The 17117-nt window shown below is 46.6% G+C and overlaps 1 protein-coding gene across 1 annotated transcript; it reads left to right on the plus strand.

Annotated features, from left to right (window-relative positions):
• The first annotated feature begins 7158 nt into the window (after positions 1-7158).
• Positions 7159-12458, plus strand: KLF1 (KLF transcription factor 1). The gene is made up of 3 exons (XM_035141144.2): positions 7159-7401; positions 9844-10708; positions 11512-12458. Exons 1-3 carry the CDS (start codon positions 7327-7329, stop codon positions 11685-11687), a joined length of 1116 nt encoding a protein of 371 aa, XP_034997035.1. The 5' UTR covers positions 7159-7326; the 3' UTR covers positions 11688-12458.
• The last annotated feature ends 4659 nt before the right edge of the window (positions 12459-17117 follow it).

Genomic DNA, 17117 nt, shown 5'->3' on the forward strand with positions numbered 1-17117 from the left:
AGAGGTTTTCAACCTTTTTGAGTCCACAGCTCTCTTCAGGGCAGTCTCAAGCAGGTTGGCCGCCCTGGCGCTGAGGGGCGGAGATCACTCGCCCACGCCCTCGCAGGGCGCAGTATGGTTTCCGCGCGGCTTTGCCGCGCAGCGCCCTACCTACTGGCCCGCCGCCTTGGCACACCATGCCACCAGGGGGCTACCTAGAGCCAGCCCTGGCTCTCTTGACCAACTCCATTCTTTCTGCGGCTCCCTGTGGGGCTCAGGAGCCCAGTTATGTCACCCCTTGCCTGCAGAGCTGGCAGCCTCTCACCCTTTTTTGAACACCTTTCCTTATGGAGGGTTCTCTCAGCCTCCTTTCATTTCCCTTATGCTTGGGCAGCCACAGCTGCCACCCCTGATATCTGAGCTGCCCCGCTACCCACCCCCAAGAGAGGTGCCTCCTCACACTGCCTGGGAAAGCACCCCCTGGCCAGCCCCAGGGGCACCATTCGCCTGGGGAGCTTGTAGCCAAGGCTGCTGCAACAAACACCTGTGCAAGCCTTTGGGAGGCTGAGAAGCAAGAGGGCATCGGAGAAGGGAAGGAAAGAGGGACATAGGCCAGTGTTGCCTGCCACACGAGCACCTTTCAAAGCACCCCAGAGTGCCACAGCACGCTGATTGAAAACCCCTGTTCTAGGCCCTTTCAAATGGATTTGTAGGGGGTTATTGGTTTGTTTTTGTTTTACATTGGCACCTCTGGTTGCAAATGGGATTTGTTCCGGAGCCCCGTTCGCAACCTGAGTAGTACGCAACCCGCAGCGGCGCCTCTGTGCACGCATGGGTCACAATTCGGCGCTTCTGCGCATGCACGTGACGTCATTCGCCGCATCTGTGCATGTGCGAAGCGCCGAACCCAGAAGTAACCCGTTCCAGTACTTCCGGGTTCGGCGGGTTCGTAACCTGTGTCGTACACAACGCGCAGCATACATATCTAGAGGTATTATGTATTTTGTGCTTTTATTTTGTATTCTTATGCTGTGAGCTGCCCTGAGATCTTCAATTTAAAATAAATAAATAAATACCCATAAATAAATGATCATAGAATCCATGATAGGATTGGTCTGAATTTTTTTCCATTCACCTTTCTTTCGTTTGAAGTTCCGATATTGCTTTTCTAGAACAGTCAGTGTTCAGGAGGAGCGGTATTGCTATACAGTATTATTTCATTCGGTTTCACATCCTCACTGAAGGCAACAATTGCCACATTTTGCACTGTGGATAACTTTTTTTAAAGCAGGGGCCGGGGAATGCATGTGCACTGGGCACGCCCTTTGTGATGGAAAACGTCATCCCAGCAGAAGCTGACAGTGTGAACCGTGGTCCTATTCTGTAGTGTTTGCCCGTGTGGCTAATGGTGTCCCCTGATTTCACAATCGCCAGCAATGGGAAGGACCTAGCGATGACCTCTTCTGTGGTTAGGGCAGGAAGGGATGGGGACAGGGAGGAGGAGGAGGAGGAGGAGGAGATGGTACTATTCAGCCACCAAGTTACCGTGTTTCCCCCTTTTTAAGACACCGTCTTATAACTTTTCCCCCCTCAAAAAACACAGGGTGGCTTACTTTCGGTGGGATGTCTTATTTTTTTATTACCGGTACGGTTTTTACGGTTCAGGGCGCTGGCTCAGGGCACTGCTGGGCTGTCTTGAGTGCTCGGCGCTGCAGCAGCCCCCAGTTCCGGGTGGCGGGGTGGCAGGCGTCTTTGGCCGGGCCAGGCAGAGGCCGCTGGCTCATGCGCTCCGCCCGCCGCTGCAGGGCGCTCCAAGCTCCTTGGCCGGGCCAGGCAAGGAAGAAGCAGTGAGCCCAGCAGTGGCGGCAAGCACGGAAGTGGCAGGGATGGCGGTGGACGAGAAGGCAGAGCGCGGGGATGCAGCCAGCAAGGCGGGAGCGCGATCAGCTGTTAAGCGGAGCTCTTGGAGCGCCTCATCATAGCTGATCGCGCTCCTGCAGTGCTGGCTGCATGGAGTGACTCTGTGAGTGGAGGTGCCTGTGGAGGTTGGTTTCCGCGGCGCGGAAGTATGGCTTATTTTCGGGGTATGTCTTATATTTCTCAAATACTTAAAAACCCTGCCATGGCTTACTTTATGACTACGTATTAAAAAAGGGGAAACAGGGTATATACTGAAGGTCAGGGGTGGCCCATGCAGAAGTTGAGGTAAAGCCATTTGCTTCAGGTGGCAGGCAGACCTGGCTCTAGCCCTCACCGCTGCATGGCTGCCAGCCCTGCCGCGGCTTCTCCCATGCCACCTATTGCCTTCCCCGCTGCCACTGCCTACAGTGGCAAAATGCTTCATGCTGAAGGATGGGCATTTATACCTGGGTCTCTGTGGTCCAAGTCCATGGGTAGGCAAACTAAGGCCCGGGGGGGGGCGGATCCAGCCCAATTGCCTTCTAAATCTGGCCCACGGACAGTCCAGGAATCATGTTTTTACATGTGCCCTTTTATTTAAAATGCATCTCTGGGTTATTTGTGGGGCATAGGAATTCATTCATTCCCCCCCCCAAAAAATATAGTCCGCCCCCCCCCACAAGGTCTGAGGGACAGTGGACCGGCACCCTGCTGAAAAAGTGCACCACACTGGCTCTCAAAAGCTGGCCTATTGTTCTCTTGCCCTTAGGGTGAAGTTGCATATAGCTGGGCGAGGCTTTGGCCCATTGACTCCTTTAAAGAGCTTAACTAACTGGTTGTTTCTAAGGCAGCACAGAAGGTGTGGGAGATAACAAACAATTTGTTTGTTTGTTTGTTTTAAAGCACCAGTTATTGCATGAAACAGACATGCCAATAACAAAAATGCAGACATGCTCTTTCTCACAAAGTCTATTTCCAAGCATTTACAGTATTAGAAGTTCTTTACTGCATCCATCTAACTGTGCCATTTGTAAGTTCTTTGTAAACATTTATTTCATTTCAATCATACTTGCAAAGCAGCCCCCTCAGACCCACCTGAGATATGTATTTCTAGGCCCTGTCCTATTCTGCTCACTGTAATTTGTTTTAAACTGGTTTTAATTAAGTTGTTGTAACCCACCCTGGGACCTCATGGTGAAGGACAGGTAAGAAATAATGAATAGTAATAATAGTACCTAATGTGCAGGTAGAGAATGGACAAACAGTGTCCATGACTAAACTTACATTATGAGAGAGCCCCAGAATAATATCTGCTGAGCACAGTGACTCTCGAAAGCAAATTGGGTCCAGAAGATGCAATGAAATGACCTGGGCTCTGAGACTCCTGGATAATATATTGCAGCAGGCTAGCATTCTCCTGGAAAGACTTTTGCAGGTTGCTTTAAGAGAAAACCAAGATCTTGGATTAGCAGCTTGCTCTAGGCTTATATCTGGATGCCTCAGAAGGGCCTGGTAGCAAGCTGTGATGATATTAAAACTAGCGTGGAGAGTGAGGGGGGATAAATTGCTCCTGTGTGGAGATAAGCCTTGCAGGCAGAGTTATGTTGCCCAACTTCAACATGGTGAGCTCTGAAGATTAAAAAAGATCTGAAGCCTGGCTGGACAGGCTTGGAAGCAAAATGGGGTTGCTCTGCTCCTATTTCTGCTGAATAGGGATCTGAGATATTCCACAAAGGCGCTGATGGTCAAATCTGGACATGTTGATTTTCTGCCTATCAACATATAAAAGGACACACCAGTCTTCCCCAAGGAGAAAAAGGAGGAGACATTCCTTCATAGCACTGACATTCTCCATTATGCCTCAGGCTAGCCCTTATCACTCCTCAGTTGCCAGGCTCAGTAGAAAATGGTACCATTTATCTACATATGTACAGAGTTGCTGATGAACATCTCTACCCAGCAAGCACATCTCTTTTGGCCGGGCTTTTGCTCAAGTTTAGAGGACACCACGGAACAAGTTATACACGGGCGAAGTAGCAATTGGCCAAACACCGCAAATCAAAGTGTATTTGACTTGTTATATAGTAAAGGCTGAGTGGGGTGATGAAAACGAAAGATTGACTGTACAGTTAGCCTGCAAATGGGACTGGCAGGAGGGCTCTAAATGCAAATAAGAATGGAGGGCTCTAAATGCAAATATGAAGAGGGGCAGGTGATGGGCACAAGGTAGACCCAGAGAGAGCTGAAAAGGGGTTAGAGAGGGAGGGATAGAAACAGTAGGACTACAAGTAGAATGGTTAACCACCTAGAGAAGGAGACCTAGAGAATGAGAAAAGCAGGGCAGAGAAAAGCCAGAGCTTACCTCTTATTCCAGCACAAGGCAGGAAAACAGAAAGAGACTTATATGGGGGAAGAGGCTTGCTAATCATCCATGGTTCCAGGCTACTCAGGTTTCTTGAATGGCTTTCAACTGAGCACTTGGGCAGGTTTGGAGAGGGGGACTCAAAGTTGCCTTTTCCTCAAGTCCCTAACAAAAATGTAAAAAAAAGAAATAAAAAGAAATAAAGAAAAGGAAAAGCCTGTATCATTGATGGGGCAATGCTATTGGGCGACAGAGGGAAGGTGGAATTGCTTAGCATGTGCTTTCTCCCAGCCAGGGTTGGTGCAAGTGATTTGTACGCCAGAAACAGAACGATCAAATAAATTAAGATGGGGCACAACCCACAGCAGCTCTTGCACAATTGCTCATTTCAAGGATGTCTCCACAGAGTGGTCAGTCGCTGCTGTTGCTGTTACATGAGACAGCTGCTTCCAGTTTCTTTGTTCTTAAAGGTAAAGGGACCCCTGACCATTAGGTCCAGTCACGGATGACTCTGGGGTTGCGGCGCTCATCTCGAGTTATTGGCCGAGGGAGCCAGTGTATAGCTTCCAGGTCACGTGGCCAGCATGACAAAGCCACTTCTGGCGAACCAGAGCAGCACACGGAAACGCCATTTACCTTCCCGCTGTAGCGGTACCTATTTATCTACTTGCATTTTGATGTGCTTTCTAACTGCTAGGTTGGCAGGAGCTGGGACCGAGCAATGGGAGCTCACCCTGTTGCGGGGATTCGAACCGCCGACCTTCTGATTGGCAAGCCCTAGGCTCTGTGGTTTAACCCACAGTGCCACCCGCGTCCTGCCCTTACCGTAGTCCTGCCCTATTCCTCCAAAACAAAGGACTCAATTCCTACTATTACCTGCTAATGAAAATCCTTTATTCTAGAAGCTACACTACAAGCAGAAAATCCCACTTCTTATCATAAGAAGAATCTTATGCTTTAATATTAATATCTTTTTCATCTTGAAACATTGCACAGGTATAGTTTGGTGTTCTGCTCAAAATGGTGCCAGGCCTCTCCTAGCCCTTCAGCTGTTGCTAGGCTACAGTTTTATTCATCCTTTACCAATAACTGGAGTTGATGTGAGTCCAACAATATATGGGGGACCACCAGTTTCCCACACAGGCCACATGCAAAACATCTTCTACGCAGTTTCATCTGCAAAAATTGGCAGGATGAAGAGAGGAGAGATAGGGCAAATAATGGAAGACCAGGTGGAAAGTGCCATTATCAAATCTTTACATTTAAGAAATGGTCCCAAAAGGTTAAGCCAAAGTCCCTACTACATTTTGAACTCAGCAGAGTTCTTATGAAGGTGAAATCAAGGACGTTTCTTGTTGTGAAACCAAGAAATGTATTGTGGAATAAGCTTTTAATAAACTAGAGTCTATGTAGGAAGTATAACCCTCAGTTACAGGCATATATGCATGATGGTAAGGGGCTCTGCGGAGAGTTAAAAGTAATGAATAAATATGGGGAATCTTTGGCCCTCCAGGCATTGCTGAATAACAATTTCCATTAGCCCCAGCAAGTCTGGCCCGGGAGGTTGGGAGTTGGCAGTTCAGCTGGAGGGTCAAGGGTCAAGGGTTCCTCACACCTGCAGTAAAATGAAATACAAAAAGTATAGAAATTAACCATTCAATTACTGTAGATCTAGGGCCTATTCAAAATAAGCAAGGAGATCCAGGAAACAGGCAATACAACTACAGTGGCAAAGGAAACCATTGTATCTATTCAGAACCAAATGAATGGAGTTGAACATTTTGATAACTAGCAGTTCAGCAGTTTCACCCTTGCGGTCAACACATTTAAATTCCTTTGGCCAAGTATGCTCACCTTATTTTGGAATACAAACTGAGAATTCCATAGCCTAAATTTAATTACTTTTCTCAAAAAGGATGCTTTAGTATTTATTTATTTGAAAAAATATTTTTATTGAACAAATTTAATAAAACACATTATCAATCAATATAACCAATTACATCCCCCCCTTTTTATGACTTCCTCTCCATCCCTCCCTCCCTCTCCCACCCTCCAGAGACGTTCCTCAGCTCCCCCCCCCATTTATTTACATGTTATTCTCTGTATGTTATAAAATTGTACAGATCATTGCCCTATCTGCCCTATGTTCTACTAATAAATTGTGGGTGTTTATTCAAAACCAAGGATGCTTTAGTATTTAGAACATACTGGGAATCCTGGATTATAATTACTTTTTTAAAGTTACATGCCTTTATTAAAGCTGGTTTAGTAATGTCTCTGAATGTTTCCTTCATTCTTTTCACCTGTGCATTATAAGGTTGCTCACTTTTCTATGAGTAAACTCCATGAAAGTCAATGGGACTTACTTCTGAGTAAACAGGCATAAGATTGTATTGTAAAGCAAGTTTACTCAGAAGTCTGTGAGTTTGGAACTGCAGCTTTCAGTTGGGGGAGAAAGTGCCTCAACTTTCTTAATTGTTTCAGATGCCTTGGGGGTTAATATTTACACACCCCAATGTGTAAAACATAAATTTGTGGTTTGTCTACCATCTATCTGGCTGGATCATTTGGATTTTAAACCACCTGGCCACACTGAGTTAGATGGGACAGACACAAACTTAAACCCAAGTTTTCTAGTAGCTTTGAAGGTTGTTAGGCTGCAACCCTATACATACTTACTTTGAAGTAAGCCCAATTAAAATGATTACATGTACTTCTGTGTAAACATGAGGATGACTTTTACCAAACAGATATTTAAAGAAAATCACCAATAACCGTGCAGCAAAATAGCTGAACACACCATTAACCCATCTCAGCCTCGTTCCTTAGGCAGCCCCACCCACCTTGCTTCTGATTGGTGCTGATAGACCCATTTAATCTTCTCCGCTCCTTCCAAACTGGCAAATGAGAGAAAGAATTAAGAGGAGGAAAGGGTGTTAGCAAGACCTAAGACCTTTTTGGAAAAAGAGGAGAAGCTGTAGGGTTTGGTGAATGAGAAGAAAGGTGCGCTCTTGGACCAAGGGAGTCTCAGGAGTTGCGAGTCTCTGAATTTTTGCGCTCTTCTAGTTGGTTGCTATTTGCAAGTCATGGCATTTGTGGAGACAGTAATATCCTCAGCTGGGTTCAACCACTTGCAGGATGTACAATCTGAACTTATCCAGGTGAGGAGCGGGGGTTTAAGGTGTCCTGTTCGTTGTGCGTTCCCTTTGCCGAGGGTTGGGAATTAAAACGGGGTGGGGTGGGGTGGGGTCGAGGTGTTATCAAGTCTCTGGCTCGGCCCTAGGATGCTTCTTAGCACTGTAAAATATCTGCCCTTAATTGATGTGTTGTATTTGCTTCTTTCCAAACACTTCTGAATTCTGCCTAACTTGTTAAAGGTAAAGGTAAAGGGACCCCTGACCATTAGGTCCAGTCGTGACCGACTCTGGGGTTGCGCGCTCATCTCGCATTATTGGCCGAGGGAGCCGGCGTACAGCTTCCAGGTCATGTGGCCAGCATGACAAAGCCGCTTCTGGCAAACCAGAGCAGCACATGGAAACGCCGTTTACCTTCCCGCTGTAGCGGTTCCTATTTATCTACTTGCATTTTGACGTGCTTTCGAACTGCTAGGTTGGCATCTGTTAGAAGATGGCAAAAGGAAGAGGTTTTCCTCTTTTGGGGTTTTTTTTAAAGTGTGTGTAAAACTTGGTTTTCATGCTTCCAGCAAGGCACTCTTTCTGAAACAGCCATATATGTGTCCTTGCAATATGCGTATGCCTATACATATTCTAGGCTTCTAGGATAGCTTTTAAAGTTGCACATGTATACCTGCTAAATAAAAGCCATTATGTTGTTTAAAAACACAGTCATAGAATCCTGGATCTAGAAGGCACCTTGGAAACAATATGCTCCAATTGGTTGCCCAGTCAAGGGAAAATTACAGCATCCCTGTTAGGTTTCTATCCTACCGCTGCCTGAAGGAGAGCCCAACCATCTCCTGAGGCAATCTGTTCTGCTTTTCTTACTGTTGGGAAGTTTCTGCCTACCTGCAATTTTCACCTATTGGTCTGCTCTGTCTTCTTTGCGATAGCCCTTCAGATATTTTAAAAAAATATGTGATACCAGTTTTCATCTTCTCTGAACAAAACATGCCTGCTACCCTTGTCTCCCCAACTTTCCTTCCTGCCCCAGTTCCTAATCTAAGTTTAGAATGTGAGCTCCTCCAGGCAGGGATCTTCATTTTATAATTTTTTGGGGGGGCGCAATTAGGGTAGAATTGAATTTCCATGTGTTTCTAACTCTGCCAATGTATTTCCCCTTTCACTGTGTAGAATCAGCAGTATAAATGCCTTCTCATGTGAAGAAAGCAGTGTCCTTCAGGAGACTGGTGATATATGTGGGGCTTCCTTTATTTTAAGATTTTAATTTTGTCATTCATGTGAAATGGGCAATACCTTCTTTTCTGCACAGTCTTACTACGTTTTCTCTTTTGCCCCTCCCTTACAAACAGCCTAAATTTTCTTCAAAAATGTGTACCTAGTCAATGCTCCGAAATTATGACTGGGGGGAAACTTGTAATCTATGATGGTTGCTTGTTTTATAAATCACTGCACGCCTGTTTCTTGACTTTTAACTATGGTGGGACCTGGATTTTGAGAGAAACTTGTGCCAGGTAAACTAACAAACTAGAAGGGAAGGGGTATCCTTGGTTCAGATCTCTGACTGAGCCATGAACTTGCCGGGTGTGGTGAAGCAAGCTACAGTTTTGTTTTGGTCTCCACCCCTTCTGCAATCCAAGAATAAAACTACAGTACTAACCTACCTTACACAAGTATGTATGGTGATTCATTTTGGATCCTCCACAGAGGATCACATGATTGCAAGAGGCCTTCCATCCCAGAGGTGTTCATGGGTAGATGGAGGAGGGAGGCTTGTGTTTAGAGGAGAGAGCTATTATAACAGGCAGATGCAAACTCTGGCGCTCCAGGTGTTTTGGAACTACAATTCCCATGATCCCTATCTAATAGGACCAGTGGTCAGGGATGATGGGAATTGTAGTCTCAAAACATCTGGAGGGCCAGAGTTTGCCTATGCCTGTCTTATAACCAAGATTCCAGTGTGCTAGGTCTTTGGCACTTGGCATTGCAAGGACATCTCTCAGTTCTGCTTCCTGATCAAAATTTCTTGTACATCCAGTCATACAACAGCAGTACAATGCTGTGGGATGTGGTCCTGGTAGGGCAGGTGGGTTTGAGAGCACTAGAAGACAGGAGCTGCAAGAAACATTTGCTCCATGGTTTTTCCCCGGGGCTCAAAATATTCTGGTGAACATTTTGGTTGCCTATCTTTGAGCTCCCTGTAGAGATAGCTAGGGTCCTGCCTATCCCTGATGCAGAATTGTAGCTTGTGCGGGAGGCCTGATAAGAAGCCCATTATCTTTGCCCTGATGGCAGGCACCAGGCCATGCCGTCCTGGAGTCTGGAACGCATTACAGTATAAGCTTTTGTAAGTTGCTTCCGAGTTTAAAGCAAAGAAACTGAAGGGAACGGTTGCAAGCTTTGTTCAGCAGAAGCCAGTTGCGGCACCAGGGCCTAACCTTTTTGTACTGTTTGCTTACATTACAGTGGTGGAAACAGGAGGATTCTTTAAGTCATTCATCTCTGGGGCTCTTGGATGTGCCCCAGCCTGAGGGAGTTCAGCAGATCAAGCAAGAATATGAAGCCTACTGGGATGTTGACTTCCTCATGAGAAACTTCTCTGCCTCGGAGCCAGCCGCTGCTAGTGCTACTTGGGTTGGCCAAGAGGAGCAGCCTGCAGTGTCCACTGCCTGCCTTCCAGTAACCACTGAGGAGGGAACGAGAGGCAGGCTACCCAGAACCAACAGAGGGGTGCCCGATGCTCCTTGGGCACCAGGTTTTGACACCAAACTCCAAGCAGGAGATAGCTCTGTGAACTATGTTCCTCCTGGCCTTCACGGATATGCCCAGAATGTGATGGATCCAAATAAGAGCCTAGCATTGTCCAGTGATCATCCGCAGCAGTTCCTTGCCCAGGGAGATTCTGGGGCTTTTGCTCCCACAGGACAGCACCACGGAGAGCCAAGACAGAGAGTTCATGGGCAGTACTACCAACTGACCTATGTACACCCAGGTCCCTCTTTGCAGAGCAAACATGGATCTCACAGTCAGCTTCCACCGGCGCAATCCCAGCTGCCGCACTGCAGTATGCTGAGCAGCTGTTTCCCTACCTACCCTGGCCACTACCAAACCACATTCCAGCTTTACCAGGCAGATCCAGCTGTGTCTACATCATCCCTTTACAGCATCGTGACGCCTCCCTTGCCTGCCAAGGAAGCCACAGGCAAGCCTAAGAAAGGACACAAGTCTTCATCCCGCAAGCAGCCTGCCAGCCACATCTGCAATTATCCCAAGTGTGGGAAAACTTACACCAAGAGCTCCCATCTCAAGGCCCATCTTCGCACTCACACAGGTAAAAAAGAAGAAGAGCCGCTCAAAGGGACACTACGTTCTTCCCTGGGCTGGGAGTGGATTCCTTAGTGATGCTGTCATCGTCCTGAAAGTTGAACACTACTTAATCATACTCCAGCTTTCCACTGGAAATTCCCATCACGGGGAATGCTTTCCATTCTGGTTCTCCCCCCCCCTCCCAGCATCAAACTATGGGGTGTTTCACTACAGTGACCCAGACCCATGCCAAGGCTGGAGGGGGAAACTGCTGTTGATTTGGAGTCGGGGGGGGGTGTGATCCTGGATCCATCTTTGTCATGAAAGGCCCTGATGACCTCAGTGGCTAGGAGAGCCTTTTTGTTAGCGTTGGCTGGTAAGATAGCTATGGCTGTTTCTGGCCTGGGGTGGCTTGACCAGTGCCACCCATGTGCTGATAACCTCCAGGCTGGATAGCTGCAATGTACCCAATAGGTGGGGCCTTCCTTGAGAAGCCCCAGGTTCCCTCCCATTAAATATTAGATGGGCTCTGTCTCTCTTCCGTTTTGGGCACCTGGTGAAGCCCAGCCTCTCCCAACAAGCCTTTTACGTAGATATTTTCCCCTGTCTGCATCTGTATTGGAACACATGGGTTTTTTTTAAACATACCGGTAGATTTTTAAACTTGTCTTATCATTTGTATGTTTGTTGCCCTTGGCACCCTTGGGAGAAAGGGTGGGATAGAAATGTAACAAGCAGTAAGTATAGAAATAAGTAAGTGTGAGTATAATCCTCTTTTTGGCTCGGAAGAAGCGCAAGGTTGCAGTGATTGTTGCTGGTTTTTTGCAGGTGAGAAGCCATACGCATGCCAGTACGAAGGGTGTGCTTGGAAATTTGCCCGCTCCGATGAGCTGACTCGCCATTATCGCAAGCACACTGGGCAACGCCCTTTCACGTGTCCAGTCTGCGAGCGCGCTTTCTCCCGTTCGGATCACCTCTCTCTCCACGTGAAGAAACACGGGTAGCTGATGCACAAACCCTGGACTGCAGTGGGCATTCTGGGCCAACAGGAGGTCTTGAAGAAGAGGGTGGTATGGGTGGGTCGCTGGGTAACTGCAGGTGTAAGCCTTTCTCTCCTTGTAGCCCCTTGTCCTTTGCAAGTGCTGTGTTCTGCATCTGTGGTAGGGAACTAATTAGGCCTGGCAGGGGTCCTAATCTGGCCAGCCAGGCCACTTCCCCCCAAACTATGTTCATCTCAATGGAGTGGCAATTAAAGACATGGCTGGGATTGGCTGCACTAGGGAGTTCTGGGGCAGCTTCTCTCTGTGCTGATCAGACTGGCGGAGTAACATTCTGCCTCCAACTGGGTCAAGTTTGCCACTGTCCTATATGTACTGATTTCTATGAAATAAAGCCCAAGCCATTGCAGAACGATAGGGGTAACAACTCATCTACGTATCTCAAAGGTGAGGAATCTGTTGCCCTTCAGATGTTGTTTGGCTAAAGTTCCCATCATACCACTGCTTGTTCCGGTTTACCCTTGGGTCCCAAGGGTAATGGCTCATGGGAAATAGAATCTTCTCCCTGCATTTTGCTTTTCTTACCCAGTCGTCTTCCATGCAGACCACTGTCTTCAGTCCCCCCCAAAATGTTCTTGTAGCTCCGGCTTGCTTATACATGTTGAGTTGGCGCCCAAGGGATGTGGGCACCCTGAGGCAACTGCCTCCTGTGGGAAAGTGGAGTAATAATAGTACCCTCTAGGGTCAAAGCCCACAGCTTTCTTTATTAAAATTAATTGACTGAAAAAATGCTGTCTCGTGTATTTCATTTGTGCTGAAGACTGAAAGTGTTCATTCTACAGTTTGCTGGATCAGATACTGGGCAATAGAGCTCAGGGTTTTACCCTCTAGAACAGGCACCCCCAAACTGCGGCCCACCAGATGTTTTGGCCTACAACTCCCATGATCCCTAGCTAGCAGGACCAGTGGTCAAGGAAGATGGGAATTGTAGTCCAAAACATCTGGAGGGCCGAAGTTTGGGGATGCCTGCTCTAGAAGACAAATAATTTCTGGTGTCCTCTCACCTTTTTAGCAGTGAAAATGGTAAGGCCAGGAATAACTTGGCCCCTCCAGAAGGATCCCACATTGGTACGTTTCACCACTGCATATATTAAAATAGGCAGTGCTTTTGTGGGGGGGGGAATACAGAATCTAAAATTTGGCCTCATTGAGGGGCAGTCTTTCAATTTGAGTAGGAAAATGAGAGTACCCCTAAACATTTTTTTAAAGAAAAAAAGCACTGAAAATAAGGGCATGTAGGCATATAACAATTTATTCTTACACTATGCCTTCTTCCTGTTCACTACCAATTTGCTTGGTAAAAACCTGTCCTGGACTGATTAAAAAAGTAAAAAGGTACTTTGTCTTAAACTTATGGTCACATTTTGTTGTTTAGTCGTGTCCGACTCCTTGTGACACCATGGACCAGAGCATGCCAGGCATTCCTGTCTTCCACTGCCTCCTGCAGTTTGGTCAGACTCTTGTTTGTGGCTTCAAAAACACTGTCCAACTATCTCGTCCTCTGTCCCCTTCTCCTTGTGCCTTCAATCTTTCCCAACATTAGGGTCTTTTCCAGGGAGTCTTCTCTTCTCATGAGGCGCCCAAAGTATTGGAGCCTCAGCTTCACGATCTGTCCTTCCAGTGAGCACTCAGGGCTGATTTCCTTCAGAATGGATAGGTTTGATCATCTTGCAGTCCATGGGACTCTCAAGAGTCTCCTCCAGCACCACAATTCAAAAGCATCAATTCTTCGGTGATCAGCCTTCTTTATGGTCCAACTCTCACATTAGAGGGTAATTTAACTGATTATATGAACCTTCCTGAATGTGCATAGCCTCAGATTTTACACGCCAGTAGATTAAGATTTGTGTATATGTTGAATCTATGCCACGCACCTCACCCCAGCCTGAATTCCTAGACCAGGGGTCCCCAAACTAAGGCCCGGGGGCCAGATGCGGCTCAATCGCCTTCTCAATCTGGCCCGCGGACAGTCCAGGAATCAGCATGTTTTTACATGAGTAGAATGTGTCCTTTTATTTAAAATGCATCTCTGGGTTAATAATAATAATAATAATAATAATAATTTATTATTTATACCCCGCCCATCTGGCCGGGTTCCCCCAGCCACTCTGGGCGGCTTCCAAAAAAACAGAAATTCTAAAATACAGAAATCCATCAAACATTAAAAGCTTCCCTAAACAGGGCTGCCTTGAGATGCCTTCTAAAGGTCTGGTAATTGTTCTCTTTGACCTCTAGTGGGAGGGCATTCCACAGGGTGGGTGCCACTACCAAGAAGGCCCTCTGCCTGGTTCCCTGTAACTTGGCTTCTCGTAATGAGGGAACCGCCAGAAGGCCCTCGGAGCTGGACCTCAGTGTCCGGGCAGAACGATGGGGGTGGAGACTCTCCTTCAGGTATACCGGACCGAGGCCGTTTAGGGCTTTAAAGGTCAACACCAACACTTTGAATTGTGCTCGGAAACTTACTGGGAGCGAATGTAGGTCTTATTTGTGGGGCATAGGAATTTGTTCATATTTTTTTCCAAAATATAGTCCGGCCCCCCCAAGGTCTGAGGGACAGTGGACCGGCCCCCTGCTGAAAAAGTTTGCTGACCCACTACACTTGATCTTAGCCAAAAGGCCGAGACACTAACTTGTCCTAGACACTAACTTGTGCAATCGTAATCATGTATACTCAGAAGTGAGGTCCCGTTGAATTCAGTAGGGCTAACTTCTAAATAAATGGTGTTAGGATTACAGCTTTAGGTAGAAGGTACAGAAATCTCTAGAAGGGCAACATAATGCTGGCAATATATTTTAAAGTCCTCAAACTACAAAATGGGACCAGCAATCCAAAAACAGAATCAGTTGAAATTGTGGTTGTGATAGCTGCTGCCGCTTAATAAATCTATTGTCATAAGACGCAGCCAGAAGGCTGCATTGTGGCCTTTGCTAAGAGGTATTGTATGTGGCAATATAGTTGCATTAATCTGGCTCTGGAACAGAATAATTTTGAGAAGGGTGAGTGACAAAAGACCCTCTTTAAGAAACCACAGACATTGATTTACATTGCTAAAATGTGATTTCAGGCATAGTGTATTTTAAGTTTGCTGCGTTTTATTCAGTGGAACAAATGATTGGCCTGATCTAGTGCTATAATGGCCAGGAGAAAAAGAGAACTGGGCTTCTCCTGAATCTTTAATCGTTACTTAGAAGAGAAAATTTCAGGATGTGTTGCTTGCATTGCAAGCTATACCTGTTGAAATTCTCTCTTCTGCACATTAAAGGTGCAGGAGCCCAGGACTGTAGCTAGGGGGTGGTGAGGTGGGCCCCTGCCAGGGGTGCAGGCAAAGGGGGGCACAAAATCGGCTAAAAATACGTCAATAAATATGCCTATAAATAAAAATATGAAGACAGGAGTGCCTGGCATGCTCTGGTCCAGGGGGTCACGAAGAGTCGGACATGACTAAATGACTAAACAACAACAATAAATAAATGAATAAAAATATATTGAAATACCTTCAGTAGCACCTTAAAGACCAAGTTTTTATTTTGGTATGAGCTTTCGTGTGCATGCACACTTCTTCAGATGCACACTTCTTCAATATATTATTGCCTTATAAGAAATGGTTTTTAATAGAGGGTGAATTGAATGGGTGGAGCGGGGGTTGGATAAGAGGTGGAAAGAGCTAATTTGTCCATGGCTAGAGGGTGCAATCTGGACAGTTCTGCCAGGGGCGCAAGATCACCTAGCTATGGCTCTGCAGGAGCCTTGTGTCCCATCCCCCCCCTTTCACCCAATCTAGTGCTAGCATGCACATGGTGCTAAGAGAAAGGCACGCTTGGCAAATCCACACCGTGATCAACTCCCACCCGGAAACCAATGTCCCCACTGTGGAAGGATGTGTGGATCCAGAATTGGCCTCCACAGTCACCTACGGACCCATTGTTAAAACCGTGTTTATGGAAGGCAATCTTACTCGGCTACGAGTGATCGCCAAAGAAGAAGAAGAAGGTTTCTCTGTAGGGGAGCTGTTTCTTTGCAGTCAGCAGGCCCCTGCTGTCTTCCTCAATGAATAGACAGCTGTAATGTTTTAAGTGTAGTAGATATAGGTTGAGTACCCACTTGTGACAATTGTATTTAGGACAGTGAATGTGTGTTTTCAAACTAAATCCATGTTCCTGAAAATGCCGCAACAGTGGATGCTTCCACATGGAAGTTTATCGTGGCCTCTGTTGCATATGCATACAAGTTTTGCACTGGGCCCACATTACAACCAAAAGGCCATCCTATTTGGTTCAGTTTTACTGGTTTTTGCTTTTAAATATCTGATAAATAAATGCTAAAAACCATGTGTGATATTTGTAGGAAATCAGCAATGGGGCACCAGGCCAGAAGAGGAGTGTGACGTTGAGTTGGGGCACTGTATAAGCTTTCCCCCCCAAAAAAGTACCAGCGTTAAGCATGCTTTAAAAATCGTGTGGTTAATGTAACCCTTACTTAGCCCTAAGCGGTCACATCTACAGGTGTATCTCATTATCTCTGAAGCAGGGCTGCGAACCTTGCATAATTCAAATCGCCAGTGCTATAAATTCTTCCTCAGATAACAGCATCCTTTCTGGGGCTGATCGTAGCCACCTGGTTGCCAGGGTTACAGATAATTTGCCTAATAATGCCCCCTGCAATATAAGATAGTTTAGAAACAGTTCTCCTCCCTTCTCGGGTTTAGGCCTAATTGCTTCGTTAACATTAAGGTGTGGTTTCCTTAGTGTTGTCATCAGATCTAAACCCCTCTTGATTCCATCACTGGCTGTGTTCACATTTGACAATGAGCTGTGGCCTGCGTTGTTCACACAGCTCAACTATTCTCTGCTTTGTGTAAAGGCAAAGCAGGAAGCAGGTGTTTTGGATTATAAATCCCTGGCCACTGGCCATGCTCCTTGGGGCTGAAGTTATACCCTCCCAACATTCTGCATGAAAATAGGGACATTCTATGCTTTAGAATGCAATGTCCCTATTTTCATTAGTTGTAGTCCAAAACTTCAGGGGGACAGCAGGTTGGAGAAGGTTGCCACAGCGTTCAAGGTTTGTTTCTTCCTAACGAGTCAGGATTTGGGTTTAAAGGCCCTCAATGGCCTCGGCCCAGTATACCTGAAGGAGTGTCTCCTCCCCCATCGTTCTGCCTGGACACTGAGGTCCAGCGCCAAAGGCCTTCTGGCGGTTCCCTTACTGCGAGAAGCAAAGTTACAGGGAACCAGGCAGAGGGCCTTCTCGGTAGTGGCGCCCACCCTGTGGAATGCCCTCCCATCAGATGTAATAGACATTTAGAAGACATCTGAAGGCAGCCCTGTTCAGGGAAGTTTTTAATGTGTGACATTTTAATGTATTTTAATTTTTTG

Source organism: Zootoca vivipara, chromosome 16 (genome assembly GCF_963506605.1).
Source record: "Zootoca vivipara chromosome 16, rZooViv1.1, whole genome shotgun sequence".
Lineage (NCBI taxonomy): Eukaryota > Metazoa > Chordata > Lepidosauria > Squamata > Lacertidae > Zootoca > Zootoca vivipara.

Excerpts from the sequence above, each read along its gene's own strand:
- KLF1 (XM_035141144.2), top strand. The coding sequence starts at position 7,327 with ATGGCATTTGTGGAGACAGTAATATCCTCAGCTGGGTTCAACCACTTG. Across the intron at positions 7,402-9,843 it reads TACAATCTGAACTTATCCAG|TGGTGGAAACAGGAGGATTC; the intron begins GTGAGGAGCGGG and ends CTTACATTACAG. Across the intron at positions 10,709-11,511 it reads CCATCTTCGCACTCACACAG|GTGAGAAGCCATACGCATGC; the intron begins GTAAAAAAGAAG and ends GGTTTTTTGCAG.